The sequence below is a fragment of the Salarias fasciatus genome, chromosome 22, assembly GCF_902148845.1.
Source record: "Salarias fasciatus chromosome 22, fSalaFa1.1, whole genome shotgun sequence".
NCBI lineage: Eukaryota > Metazoa > Chordata > Actinopteri > Blenniiformes > Blenniidae > Salarias > Salarias fasciatus.
Genome location: NC_043765.1, coordinates 15,365,990 through 15,380,134, shown reverse-complemented (window position 1 = coordinate 15,380,134; position 14,145 = coordinate 15,365,990). Strand labels below are relative to the sequence as shown.

The 14,145-nt window shown below is 43.8% G+C and overlaps 1 protein-coding gene across 1 annotated transcript; it reads left to right on the top strand.

Annotated features, from left to right (window-relative positions):
- Positions 1 to 1,358: 1,358 nt before the first annotated feature.
- On the top strand, positions 1,359 to 2,971 carry LOC115409505 (twist-related protein-like). Its single transcript, XM_030120716.1, has 2 exons — positions 1,359 to 2,088; positions 2,504 to 2,971. The coding sequence occupies exon 1, from the start codon at positions 1,507 to 1,509 to the stop codon at positions 2,053 to 2,055; it is 549 nt and encodes a 182-aa protein (XP_029976576.1). The 5' UTR covers positions 1,359 to 1,506; the 3' UTR covers positions 2,056 to 2,088; positions 2,504 to 2,971.
- Positions 2,972 to 14,145: the final 11,174 nt, after the last annotated feature.

Genomic DNA, 14,145 nt, shown 5'->3' with positions numbered 1-14,145 from the left:
AATTCTGACAGGTGTGACAAGACGGAGGGCTGTAGGAGGGGTTTTTGTTTGTTTGTTTGTTTGTTTGTTTGTTTTCCCCCTGCCAGGCCTCAAAGATTTGCTTAAGCAGCCGTCTGGTTGTCAAATGATTTGAGAATGCCTTCGATTTGAAAGGTAAATCCAAATCCCTCTGCGTGAACCTCAAGAACTTTGACACCCAGGTGCAAATTAAGTCAGAGATATGAGATGGATGAGACACGCTCCAAAGAGATAAACCTGACGGATCATTCCCAAAAACGAAAGACCTGAGCCACGGCCGTGTTAAGAGGCCTGCTGTGGCCTCACTCCTCCTGATGGGAGGCCCTGACATTCATCATTCACACTGCAGACCTCCAAAAGTGGCCAGCTCTATCTCATTTCAACAAGTAAAACTCTTTCTGCTGGGCTGCTATATTGTAGCGGTGGGTAGGCTGTCTCATTCCCTCTCTCTCTCTCTCCCCGCAGCAGCTCATCTTTATCGCCTCCTGTATTTGCGTTGAGCTCCAGAGGTGCGCCGCCCTCAGCGACCCCGCTGTGCGCACGGATCCGCCCTGCGAGCTCCCTGCGACGGATCGTCTTTTAAACCTGAGCCGAGGTGCCGAGATCCCTGCGGGAGTCAGACTCATTTAAGTGCATACCTCATCGCGGGGCTGCTGACGGGAAAATAAACACCTTGGTCCGCTTATACGAGGAGCGGCCCCCTGCTGTGGCAGCCTCCTGTGTTTCAGTAGGTCTTGATGTTTTTCCCCATCGCCGCTGCTCCATCTGAGGCGTCGAAAGCTGAGACACTATAGATCTAAACTCACGGAGGAGATTTTGGGATGTGTCTGATTTATTTTCAGAGACCAAAAGATGAATGCAGGGACAGGTCCTGAAGCGTAAAGGAGGTAACTGTAAAAACATAAGTATGTTGGACGGTCTTCACTTCTTATTTTTGACAATTTTGAAAGAAAATGTTTTAAAAAAAACAAGATCATAAGCGCTACAGTGAAGGTAAAAGTCCCAATATAAACTTATTTCTTTCAAAACAGAGGCCATACGCCCTGGATTTTAAATACATGTTAAATATTGCAGAAATGTGGGATGGAGTAGAGAGAAAATAATTCATCCTTGAGAGTGGCTGCAGAAAGACACACCTCGCACTGCCCCCACATCCCCTCAATCTTATGTAAAGAAGCCCGCACGTCTTAAACTCTGAGCCTAATATTATAGCTCTCCTTCTCCTGCAGTATTATGTTACACCCTCCTCGCCCAATCACAGCGCGCCCCAAAATCCTCCTGCCCGCTCCCCGCTATAAGAACCCGGTTCGTCCCAGTCTGGCAGACACCTCTCCTCCTCCGTGGCGCACCAGATTTACCGTAACACCAGCCTCCACCCACTGCAGGCCGCGCTCCTCGTTACCTGCCGTGTTTGTTGATGTTGTGCCCGCTTCAGTGGATCTGGGTCAGGGGTTAGAACTGTCCAACTGAAGGGTTTTCCAGAGGGCGATGCGGGAAGACGACTCCTCCCCGATGGACAGCGCGGGCAACAGCGAGGAGGAGACCGACCGCCAGCTGCCTCGGAGAGGCGCGCGCAAGAGACGCTCGACGCGGAGGAGTACGGGCGAGGAGGAAGAGGGAGAGGCGGAGAGTCCCGGCCCGGGGAAGAAGAAGTGCAGGAAGAGCTGCGACCTGGGAGGCGGCAGCGCGGGCAGCGGAGGCAGCGAGGCCAGCAGCAGCCCCGCGCGCTCCTTCGATGACCTCCAGACGCAGCGCGTGATGGCCAACATCCGCGAGCGGCAGCGCACGCAGTCCCTCAACGAGGCATTCACGTCGTTACGTAAGATCATCCCCACCCTCCCGTCCGACAAGCTCAGCAAGATCCAGACGCTGAAGCTCGCGGCCCGGTACATCGACTTCCTCTGTCAAGTCTTGCAGAGCGACGAGCTGGACGCGCGAGGGACCAGCTGCAGCTACGTGGCGCACGAGCGCCTGAGCTACGCGTTTTCGGTCTGGAGGATGGGGGGCGCGTGGTCCTTGTCCACCACTTCCCACTAGCAGGTCCAGAGCTGTTGCTGATGGGACAGCACGGTACGCTGAGCTCCTTTCACTATATTTTTTTTTTTTTTTGCAGGGGAGACTGTGCCAAACTTAACCCGTGCGCATTTTACGCACAGGTTGCAGATAAAAAGTAACGATACAGGTACAATATTACCAAAAAAGGATGCTCTAACTGACCTCTTTGTGTGGCGCTCCCTTCGGTTTCATGAAGTCACTCTGATTCTGTCATACAGGCCTGATCACAGGGGAATTTAAAGCTCATACATGTAAAAACTAAAAGACACAAACCCAAATATCAACAATTACTTGTTGTTTTCCAGGAAAGTTATTATGTAGTTGAATTTGTACATCAGATTGATTGCTGCACTAGGCTTCATGTGCATTAGAAAAGAAGTAAACATATTTTATGATGTTTGTTTAAACTTCATGGTTGTTTCTTCCACAGATTGCCCGAACCAAAGAACCGGTGGAAAAGGCAAACTCCTGGGATAGCCTGAAACAGGCCGAGGACAGCTGAGTCTGGAGCTCAGCCGTGGTGCTTCAGGCCTCAGAGGAAACCAGCATATTTTCCTTTGCAAGGACTGTAAAGTTTGCGAGGGAGCACTTAGGACAGACAGGACGGATATGAAGAAAGACCACTGCGACTATGAATGTTGTGAAAACAAAAGGAGCAGTGGAGATCTGCTCTGTTTTGAAACAAGAGGAAAAAAAAAACCTGACAATTCATTCCACATTCCCTGTGACAGTGTTTCACAGAAAAAGAAGTCTTTTGTATTTATTTTTCTACACACGCTCTAAATTCCTTTCCTTCTCTCAAATAAAAGCTATTTATTTTTGTAATGTTACAGATTGCTGAAGGGAATAACAGTCTGAGCATTCGGAGTCTTGTAAATATTTGATAATGTCTTGAATAAAAAAAAAAAAAGAAGTTATCTTTCATTCTTCGTAATTGTCTGGATATTCATTGAATTGCTAGCCCGAGTCTGTATCAACAATGATTCAGCCGAGGTTATGAGTGTATTTTTGCACATTAAGTCTTTTAAATACCTGAAATTTTTGGAAAACAAACTGATCTTTCATGGTATAAGTACTTTGAGCCTCAGCAGTTGAGTTTATTTTCATTGGTTGCTGGTGAATTTCAAGTGAACTAAACCACAGTGGAAGGCCCAAAAGAAAACATTTCATAGCGGTGGGTTATTCTGCAGTGATTTCTTGAGCTCGGGGATCTGGGAAAGCCATAATTAGCTGGTGGTCTGTTTGAACAAGGTGAATTTGGAGCTGAGGGAGGCATGCATGATATTCCCAGATGTCTGCTGAGCCACAGGTCAGCATGGGAGTCTTCTGCAGGTGCTGCGGCAGTTTCACCCCAAGAGCTTTCACAGATAAATGGAGTGGGCATGGGTCATAATGCTAACTTATAGGCCGTGTAATTGCATATAACAGCAAATCTGGTGAAAATGAAGCGGCTATCCACTTAAAGACACCATGAATAGCCAGCAATGTCTCATAACGAGTGGCCCATGGGAACAGAATCGATGATGAAACAATTTTCGATAAAATGAACTTGTTACATAATGCTATGGCAGTACTTTGATTTAGAAAGCTTCCCCCAAATTATTTTTAAAATGTAATGTTTTATTTTCATGTGTTTTTTTTTTTGTTCCTCCTCAAACTAATTGGCACAAATCAGAGGTGATTCCAGAAAAATGTAACTTTTTCCAAGTGAAAAAGTACGAACGCAATGATTCTTAAACAGGGACTTTATTTTTGTGTAGCAGTTCATTTCTCTCAGTTTATGACCCATTGAACAAACAATAAGCACACAATATCAACTGTATGTCCAACAGTGCTGACGGAATGGCAATATTGATAACATTTATTGACGAGGCTCTCTTATGCATTATCTTACGAACGTAGAGTCCTGAACAAACTTTCCAAGCTACTATTTCACATAAAATCAAGATAGATGAGAACTAAGCCTTTTAAAAGCGTCTGTTATAAAGATGAAAGGTGCTGACGTCAATGCACACTCATTACAGACTGCCGCGTGTCTCCGAAGGGTTGTTAAGAGGTGATCGTGGCGGCATTACGGTGTTTTTGCATCATGGGTTGCGTGCGGAAGGTAAAGCCATCAGCTCTGACCCGAAGCCCCCGCCGGCCGACGGGGGGAATCGATTCCCACCCTTAGATCACCGTGGCCGTGTTATCTTAAACTTGAGGCTGTTGCTCTGACACGGAGGAATGTCACCTCTGAGGCTTCAGAACACACACACACACACACACACACCACACACACCACACACACACACACACACACACACACACACCACACACACACACACACACACATAAACACATATAGGTTATACACACACACGGGGAGATTTCTCACGCCTACCAAACAGGGAAATACATTCCACGAAGGGAGAGAGAAAGAAAGGGAAGAGGGCTCCTGCAACTCAGCTTCTGCCCTCCTTTGATGTCTGAAAGTAATGGGATGACCGCTTGTTATCAGTGTGAAGGAATCTGGCGCTCCAGTTTTAAGTGTGCTATGATTTATAGACTCTTTGATGACTGACACACACGCTCTCCTGCTCATTAATCACGGTTTATATATCTCCTTGTTTTGGGTCTTTGGTCCTTTAACTAATCTAAAAGCCAAAGGTGCAGGCCTGTGTGTGTGGAATTGAATGATGCCAGACGCACAGATCCTTTGAACACTGATTTTTGACTCTGCGGACAGAATTAAGCAGAAGTTGAACCTCCCGATCTCTTTAAAGCACTATAACAGAAGTCAACCTGTCTGTTTTTACGTCTTTCAGCATTGTGTCTGCCTCACTTCCATCTCCCTCTGAAGTTCTCCATTATGGGGTAACAAGCCCTGGTTTACATTAACCCTCAACACCACAAAAAGAAAAAGGGGGGAGAGGAAGTCAGGTTGAGACAGACTGGGAGAGAGAGAGAGAGAGAGAGAGAGAGAGAGAGAGAGAGAGAGAGGGAGAGAGAGAGACTTGATTTGCAAGTCTGGTTTCCATTAAAGCTAATTATCTGTGTTTCATCTCAACCTGAAGCAGTTTGTGTGTATAGGTGTATATAGGCAATGCGTGTGTGTGCGTGCGTGTGTGTGCACGGCTGTGTGTGTCTGTGTGTTACTTTCAATTTATACAGCTCATATCAAGATAATCATACCTCAGGATATTCTCTCACCTGAAATGAAAGTTATTGTTGTTGTTTTTTTTTTACTGAGTTTGTTAAATGATTCAAAATCAGTTTTTTGAACTTGCAGTTCATGAGTCTTTTATTCCGTTATGAAACATCACTTTATGTATTCATTCCACTTGTCTTTTTGTACTAGCTTTTGCAAATAAGGTTACATTCACTTCTCGAAAGCAGACAAATCGTAACATGTATGTCTTGAGTAAATTTCTGTGGTTGTTTGTCTCTTGAGGGAAATATCTTAAGTTGGAAAGAATAACCCCACTACCCATGGGGGGGATCAGATTTGAGGTTCTTTCAGTGTTAAAATCTAAAAGTGTGGGTGGTTATAGGATAAAGGAAGGTCTTACGAAAGATTGTTACATAATGGAACGCTGTGGAACTCAAGTCATAAAAGTGTGGAGACTTTGTATCAGTTTTAAGCTTTTAAAAACCTTTTTGAGCTTTCAGCTCCATGAAACATTATAAATCACACAGAAAGAGTATAAATCTCTCTGTTGAGAAAATAATGGCGGTATTGTTGTTTTAACAGTGTGGCAGCAGAGTGACAGAGGAAGTTGGGACCACATAATGAGCACACATTCCCTGAGGTCGGTGCCAACAGCGCCCATCACATTTGACCCTCGACCTCTGAGACTGACCTCGTCCCCACCGCGAGGTGACCCCCAGCTGGACCACGAGCCACTGCATTCACCTCCAGAAAATGTCCCCTGGACGGAGCGTGAGCTCGGAAGAGGTTTTGGTGCGGAGGGTTAAAAACTGAACGAGCTGATAAACTGGAGAAAGAAAAAAAAAAAAAAAAAAAAAAAGGAAGAGAATTCCGGAAAGAGGGGAAAAACTTATATGATTCCTCTCAGCTCCCCTGCCCAGGGCTGTTTATCTTGCAGATTGAGTTAAACACAAGCCTCTTATAACTCCCCACATACCAGACAATATCACAGTGGCCCCCGCTTTACAAATATAAACACAGGCGCTTTATCAAAGACTGGCACGGCTCATTCAAACACATAGGCTCCTTCTCCTAACCTAATTTAGAGCACCCTATACAAAGATCCTTTATTAAATTTAAGCTTTCTGAAATGATTAATGCTGGCTGAAAACAGGGAACTTAGGAGGTCTGTTGATGAAGGTTAAAGGGGTTTTTACTGTGTTACCTTATAAAACCACACTGGTTCTTATCTCGCAGAGATCTCCGGGCTATCGGGATCGAAAAGCCCAGGTCACACACAACGCACCGTGTGGATTTCCAGAGAGGAGAGAAGAGAGAGAGAGAGAGAGAGGGCATTGTTTGACCTGACTTTAGGTCCATTCACACTGATGAGAATGTGGCTTTCAGTGGGGAAACGTAAGCTTCCTTGTCATGCTAGCAGAGGATTGTCTTGACTCCGTTTGTTGTGAATGGGATCCATCTGATGCACGCAGACGCACAAACAAACTGTTGCATCATCTGGGTTATATAACTTTTTAGCTTTGCTCTGTTGAAAGCGTGTAAGCGGAGCCCAACTGTAGTTTACTGACGTTAAGGGGGGGGGCTCCTGTCGGTCTGCACACACACACACACCACACACACACACACACACACACACCACACACACACACACTGGAGTGCATGAGGGCAGAGTGAGGGATGACTTGGCAGCAGGAGTGGCTTTGGTCCATGTTGCTCTGAGGGGAGCTGTGCTGGGAGAGAAATAGGCTTTCAAATCTGCAGCTTCCCTTAACTGGGGTGGTCCTCTCTCTTCTCTCTCTCTCGTCTATCTCTCTCTCTCTCTCTCGCTCTCTCTCTCTCTCTTTATTTCTATCTCCTCAGTCTCATTACTTTTGAGGTGGTCTGTTTGCGTCTTTCCACCTCGTTCATACTCCCTGTTTCCCAGCCCAGTTCCCTCCCCCCCCCTCCCTCCCCTCCCCTCCTCCTCCCAACCCACCCTCTTTTATCTATCATAAAATCTCCCTCGCTCTGTTTAATATTTCCCCTCTCATTTCCTCCACTGTTTCAAACTCACTCCCTCTCGTTCCTTTTTTATTTATCTCAGCACGCAAATACAAAAACACACGTCAAGCCACACTGTTGCTCGGTCAGTGTGCAGCTCTGGAGAGTGTGAACGTGCATGAAGGAGTGAAGGAAAACCGAGCTGAAACAAAGGAAGGGATGCCGCGACTGAAAGAAAACAAAGTCTTGCTGATGCAGTGATTGCTGCTGGCCTTCATTTTTCTGCCAATTGTGCTTCGAGTGTGCGTGTGCATTTTAGGGGATTTTTTTTTCTTGTCTTGTTATGCCAAAAGTGTAATATTAGAACACTGTATTTGCTTTTCTGGGTGGTGTTTTTTTTTTTTTTTTTTTGTGCACGTCTCACTTTCTTTTCTGTCTCCGAAGGTGTCAGTTGTGTGATTTTATAAGCTTGGCATTTGGTGTCATATGAACCATTTGCATGTTTTTTCAAGTCCTGTAAAACTGGCCAAAATGCCCCATAACTTTCTTCCCCCAGCTGCCTGGTAAAGCTCAGTGCCAGCTTCTGAACTCGCTCCCATGCACATACATACACACCGACACGCATAAAACTGCAGACATGGTCGACTGAAAGGAAAGTGTGAAGAGACAAAGTCTTTTAAAAAGAGGCGAAAAGCAGAGGAGTGTCAACACGGAGAGATGTCGCTGCAGTTGTATTTATGAGCATGCACGTGTGTGTTTTCAGCAAAGTGATCTCAAGAATTGATGGCCATGCATGTGTGTGTGTGTGTGTGTGTGTATGCATGCCTGTGCGCACATGCTTGTGGGAGAGTTATAAATAGTTGTATCATCTGGAGCACATTAGAGGTACAGTGTTAAAGTGAACAGGTCCGCTACCTGCAGCCTCAGAAACCTCAGAACAGACACTGGCCGGCCCCAAGGAGGACACGCACGCACGCACGCACGCACGCACGCACGCACATTCACTGCAAAACAGAGCACTGAAATTAAAAATGTGTTGCACATCTGCACCTTACACAACAAAACAACTTGACTGTGATCAATTATAGCTTTTAGATATACAGAATTCATTCAGAAAGGCACCAAAAGGAGGTCAAATCTCCTCCTAAAGTCTGGGCCTGATGTAAATTCAAAGGGAGGGAAAGCACAATGTCAACAGGGTTGTTTAGCTTAGAACTTGTCCATTAAGACAACCTGAGGCCATACGCATGATCAGCACCTGTATTCTGTGTCACGACTGCAAGTATTTGCACTACATGGAAACAAAATGCAGGTGAGAAAGTGTAACAGCTGATATCAGCCCAAAACTGTTAAAACCAGCAAAAAAAAAAACAGATAAAAGAAAAGTAACATCCACATTTTTTACAAACTAATAATGGACTAATTGATGAGGCAGAAGGGACAAATAGATAGAAACCACTTGAAACAGCTGTTGCTCAGGTAGAATTTCTGGATTATGTGAAAACTGCATGAAAGTGCAACATTATGCTCTGTTCATTTCTATATTGGCAGCGTTTCTTTGGGCCTGATAATTAACTTGAAAAGACTCTTAATTCACAAGATTATGACTCTGCTTTGGTCAAGATCTACATAAAACTATTGAACTGTTGTCTGCTTGAAACAGAAGACCAGTAGGTCCATCATGCATTATCGAGGATTGTCTGTCTTTTATCTGGGATTCTGGGTCTTTTTGTGAATGGTCCAGAAAGGACTAATTCTAGCATTCGTCAATTAATTATTCTAACTGCTTCAGATTTACAAACCTCTACTCCAAATACTAATGTTTTTTCTGTAATCTTTTCGGAGATCTTGCTCTTTTTCTTCATATCCTGGTATTCGGTCTTTTCTTCAAACCGAAGGTCCCCAAAATCAGGAGTCGGTGCAGGAAGTGGACCCTCCCCCAGCAGCACATTTACACTCACACACACTGAAACCTGAGCCACAGGAAACGGTCGGTCCTGCGCAGCATCATGTCAAGGGGTACAAATTATTCACCATTTGAATCAGGCGTTGCCCCCCCGACCCCCCGACCCCCCCTCCTCTGTCAGCTCTATTCTCCTCCACCCATGCTGTCTTCTTCTCTCCATTTATTGTTTTCATTTTTCTGGTCCTCCAGAGGGGAACGGTCGCTGAGACGAAAAGCCCTCTGCTACCTGCGTTATCTCAAGCTGAGCTGCGTCGGGGCTCAGGAACGAGCTGCTGCTGCGGTTGTACAGGCCTCCAAATTCCGGGAAATATTCTCCGGCGGTGTTCCCTGAAGACCTGCGGTATTCCTGCCCACAGTATCCCCACAACACTTTTGTGGAATTTCCTAAATGGATGAAAAGCAGGTTTATTTTAAATCTTTTTGAAGAGTGAAAACAGATCTACCCTATCTCCACCATGTGTACCTTATCTTCCTCGGCTGGATTGGGTTTTTTTTCAAATAAAATCAACTGTAAAAAGTTTGATGGAGAGTAACACTCAGTTTGACACAAAATGTGGATGATTAACCCAGTAAAACCTCATGAGAGTGATCGCCCCACTTTTCTTTTTGAATGCAATGTTTTTTTTTTGTTCAATTCCTGCTGATAAATCCTGGATCCCTGCTACATCCTAATGTCACCTGCCTCACAATTACTTGGATTCATTTCAGGTTTTGCTGGCCTTTTGTTTAGTTTGGAGCTTAGCTTTGTTTTACCGTCCGGGATCATCTCAGCAGTTTCATCAAGCTGTTAGAATATTCATTTAAACTCTTCTCGGGGGAGTTTCAATGCTTAAAAGTCAGCGTAAAACAACCTTGTGTGCCATGTAACCTGGTGAAATACGTTGGAAAGCCTTACACTTGCCGATTTCTAACTTCAAAAGAGTCTGTATTAGACTAGGTTGCATGTGTGCAATGTTTTGTTCAGACATAGTTCATAGTTTATTGATTTATTGACGTAAAAGACTGTCACGTATGTGCAATCAACAAGGAAAACACTTAAGAAGAAATGGAAGGTCAAAGGTCACTCTTCTTCACTCCACCTATGTTTAGCTTTTACACGAAAATAAGCAGGAGCCGATGAGATAAAACTGACTACAGTAAACACTGTAGAATAATGTATAGTGTAACCAGTGTGAATTGGATATTCCTGTTTAGAAACCCTGGGATGGGAGGCTGTGTAAAGTTTTCCTCAGTAACACTTGCTTATTCAATGCGGTGAACTTTTTTTCTTTTCGTACATTAATCAGAGTGCCGTGACTATACAAATCCAACTTAGCAGCACGATTTGCCACTTTGACTTCATTTTGTCAGGTAAAATCCTTCTGGCCTTTTGGTCTTTCCTTTCTGTCTTTCTTTTTTTCTTTTCCATTGTGCACTTTTTGGTGATTTTCCAACATTTGGATCCCTCTAATAAAAGTTTGGAATCTACGACTCGTGCTGAAGCAGCATGTGGTTTATAATTCTTTCTTCGTGCAACGTCAACCAAGTGTTAATCAGTGAGAAATACGTCCACCGCAGAGCAGTAAACTGTCCCGCTTACGCTGTGCATGTGTGACTAGGCAACTTTTGTACCGCCGGAATGTGCACACAGCACCGGTGACAGAGCGGTTCTGCCTCCCGTCTCCCCGTCTCGCCAATGCTGCCACTGTTGTGTGTTTTGTGCTGAGGTCAGGGGGGGAGAGGGCCGTGTTAAGTGAAGTTTGGAAGAGCAGTGACCAAGCACACTTTCCCCTCGGGCGAGCGGTCAGGGAACAATCGGGGGCAGATACACACATGTGCACACACACACTCACCCTTGCGTGTGCACCCGCGTACCCCACAATTTTGAAATAAACATCCTTCCCCATACCACCCTTAGGCTGCTTGGCCCACTGGCCCACCCTGGTGACCCTTATTACCACGGTGATTAAATATTGGGAGCCCTCATCTGCAAACATTTAGCCAGTGTCACCCCTAATATGCCTCCTGTCACCCTGTTAACCACAGGCGACAGGCGACGGCAAAACTCCCAGTCGTACGTGGAGGAGAATGACACATATATAACAAATGAAGAGGTGATACATCTTTCACGCATAATGTTGTATTTTGTGTGAATGCTCACCTAAAACACTGCTGGGGTGTTTTGTTTGGTGCTTTGCATAAATTCAGTCATTTTTCAAACTTGGGATTAACAAGAACTCAATCTTTGGAGGTAGCAACGCCTGAGATTAAGGTTTGATTTCATTTTTAAAAAGTAGGAAGGGAATATAAAGCTTTTACTTCTACCGGACAGTTTGGAATATTTTGGATATCAGTGTCTGTTTTTCTTAACTGAATCTATGCTGAAAGCAAAATGATGAGATTCTAATCAATAAAATCCAGAGATGAAGCACTTAAAACGAAATCCTCATAATCAGTGATGGGCAAGTCATTTTTCCAAGGGGGAGACAAGAGAAACTGTGGCTGCTGTGAAAGACTGAGCTACACATTCACTTTTGTTCTGCTTAGTATAAATAATCTCTCAACAGAAAGCAGCTTGTTACATGGATTCAGCCCCACACTGGTTCTAAATCAGAGATGTTATGACTGGTGGTGGTGATTCAAACTGAAATTCATTGGGAACTTCCACATTCTGTATTGAACTTCATTGTTTTTTGACAATGAAAAAAAAACCCAACACATTTGTAGGTCCAGACTGTTGACTCTGCAATCCCATAAGCACAAACTTTTTACACTGAAACAAATAAAGCCAAAACCTTCAAAATATAAACAAAGCAGCTGCATTGTCTGCATTATGTACTCTTAGTTTGACTGGATTCATTATTTCTTATTAGCTTTTTATCAGCCAATCGAGAGTCATCAAGGGGCCCACATGTGGTGCGTCCAATGCCCAGGCTTCATTAAATGTTAGATATCTCGCCAGCTGTATTATGAATTCCCTTAATTGTTGAAATGACCTGGCAGGCACATTCCACCTCCCGACCTCTGAACTATGACACACCGTTTTTTTTCCTCCTGGCCAAAGCAGCATGATCACCATGCCTCAGGTCACTTGATGGTTTGTGAAACAGAGCAAATGACTATTCCTTTAAATAATGAAATAACCTTGTTAAGCATGTAATCCATTCAGACAGTGCACAGAACTCTATTACTTTACAAAAAAAAAAAAAAAACAACCCAAAAGCCATTAAAACAGTGATTTCTTATTTACAGTGACAGCAGTGAAATTAAGTGCGCCTGTAAAACCTCCTAATGCACTGTCGGATTAAATGCTCCGGCAAAAAGCCTCTCTGGTCTCCAGCTTTCTCATAAAGATTGATAGATCAAATGAGACCAAAGATGAGCACCTCGTATCACGTTTGAGAAAACAAACCACTTAATATGAGCTAGTAACAAAGTTCAAGAATTAATATGATATTTGTGGACAAACACATCACCTGAAATCTTATTTTGAAGCTCTGATAATTGTACAGGAGAGAGAGTGACTGCATGACAATGCTGCTCTCAGTGTGTTATCTCATTTTGGTGATTAGCCTATTACCTTTTCAATCAATTTATATATGAAATCTTAAACTCACTCCAACCTGCAAATATCATAATACATTCAACTTTTTATTTTAATTTTTCTTACAAAGTAAACTACTTTAATGTTTTATGACCTCTCAGTTTCTTATTTCTGTTTGGTTTTAATTTTCTGTTTGCTTGTTTTTGTTTTTTTGTTTTGTTTTTTTTCCTCTGGGTGACTTGTCATATCCATGAGCTTTTGCTCTTTCAAACTTGCAATGGAGATAATTAATTTCAAACATTAGATTTTAGCTCATTCGGCCTCCCAGGAATTAAACATGAGTTGACAGCGACCTCTAGTGGCACTAACGCTGCATTACTGAATATTTTCTGTTGAACGTTCTGAAAAAGTGTTCAAATCATCAGAGAAACTTGCATTTCAACTTATGTTTAATGAACATTGTATTTGTATCGATGATTTTTAAAAACAGTGCCAAATAGGCCAAAACAGGTTGAACACACCTGGCAAACCCAGGGTGTGTTTTCTTCTCGCTGACAAAAATATATGACTTCAAAACTGATGCAGACACCAGTAAGCTTGTCACGTGCTTTGCTTCGAACAGGCTTTCAACCCATAAACTGTGGGTTTAAAGTCTAATGTTTACAACCTTCCTGAGTGTGAGTGTGTTTGTGTGTATGTGTGTAACAGAGGGAAGGAGACATAAGTTGACAGAGACAGAAAGAAGGAAGATATACAAAGATACCAGAAACATGAGAGGACAGGGAAACAGCCTTCTGTGGTCACCTGGGTACTGAAAGCATGGGGAGCCTGATGTGTGCAGGCCGCACTCCTGGACAGGGACGAGCCAGCAAGCTGATTTCATTTCTGTCTTACCAGCTTGGAAACGCAACCGGGGCTGTGTTCACTTGGAGACAGGTATCATGACTGAGAGAAACAAAGTGATCTCTGTTGTAGCTTACAGTGTTTTACAATCACTCTGGGATGCTTTTGTCTCTGGCTCTTTGCCCCTTCCCTCCACTGCTTGTGTGTGTGCCAGGCAGTGTCAGGTACAGCTCAGGTTAATGAAGGTCCCACTCTGGCTCTGAATTATGCATGAACACCAGGACGGCAGGTAGCCACTGGTCAACCATGTAATCAAACAGGACACTTGTTCATCTGATGAGGGAAACTGATGTCAAAGGGGAGCTTATGAACAAAAAATATAGAATTTGGAAGTATTTATCTTCACTTTGACAAAAAGGACAACACAGTTCGATATGACTGAGATATCAAAGATCCAGAATTATAAGCTGTGTGCAGAGGATTGGCCATAATTTTGCTGTTACCACAGTCTTTTTCATGACAAGCTTGTGACCAGTTGCTCTCTTGTCTTAAGTAAGTAACTATGACGGCAGGGGCAAAGTCCATGTGGCCTAAAACTGCAGTAAATGA

Excerpts from the sequence above, each read along its gene's own strand:
- LOC115409505 (XM_030120716.1), top strand. The coding sequence starts at position 1,507 with ATGCGGGAAGACGACTCCTCCCCGATGGACAGCGCGGGCAACAGCGAG.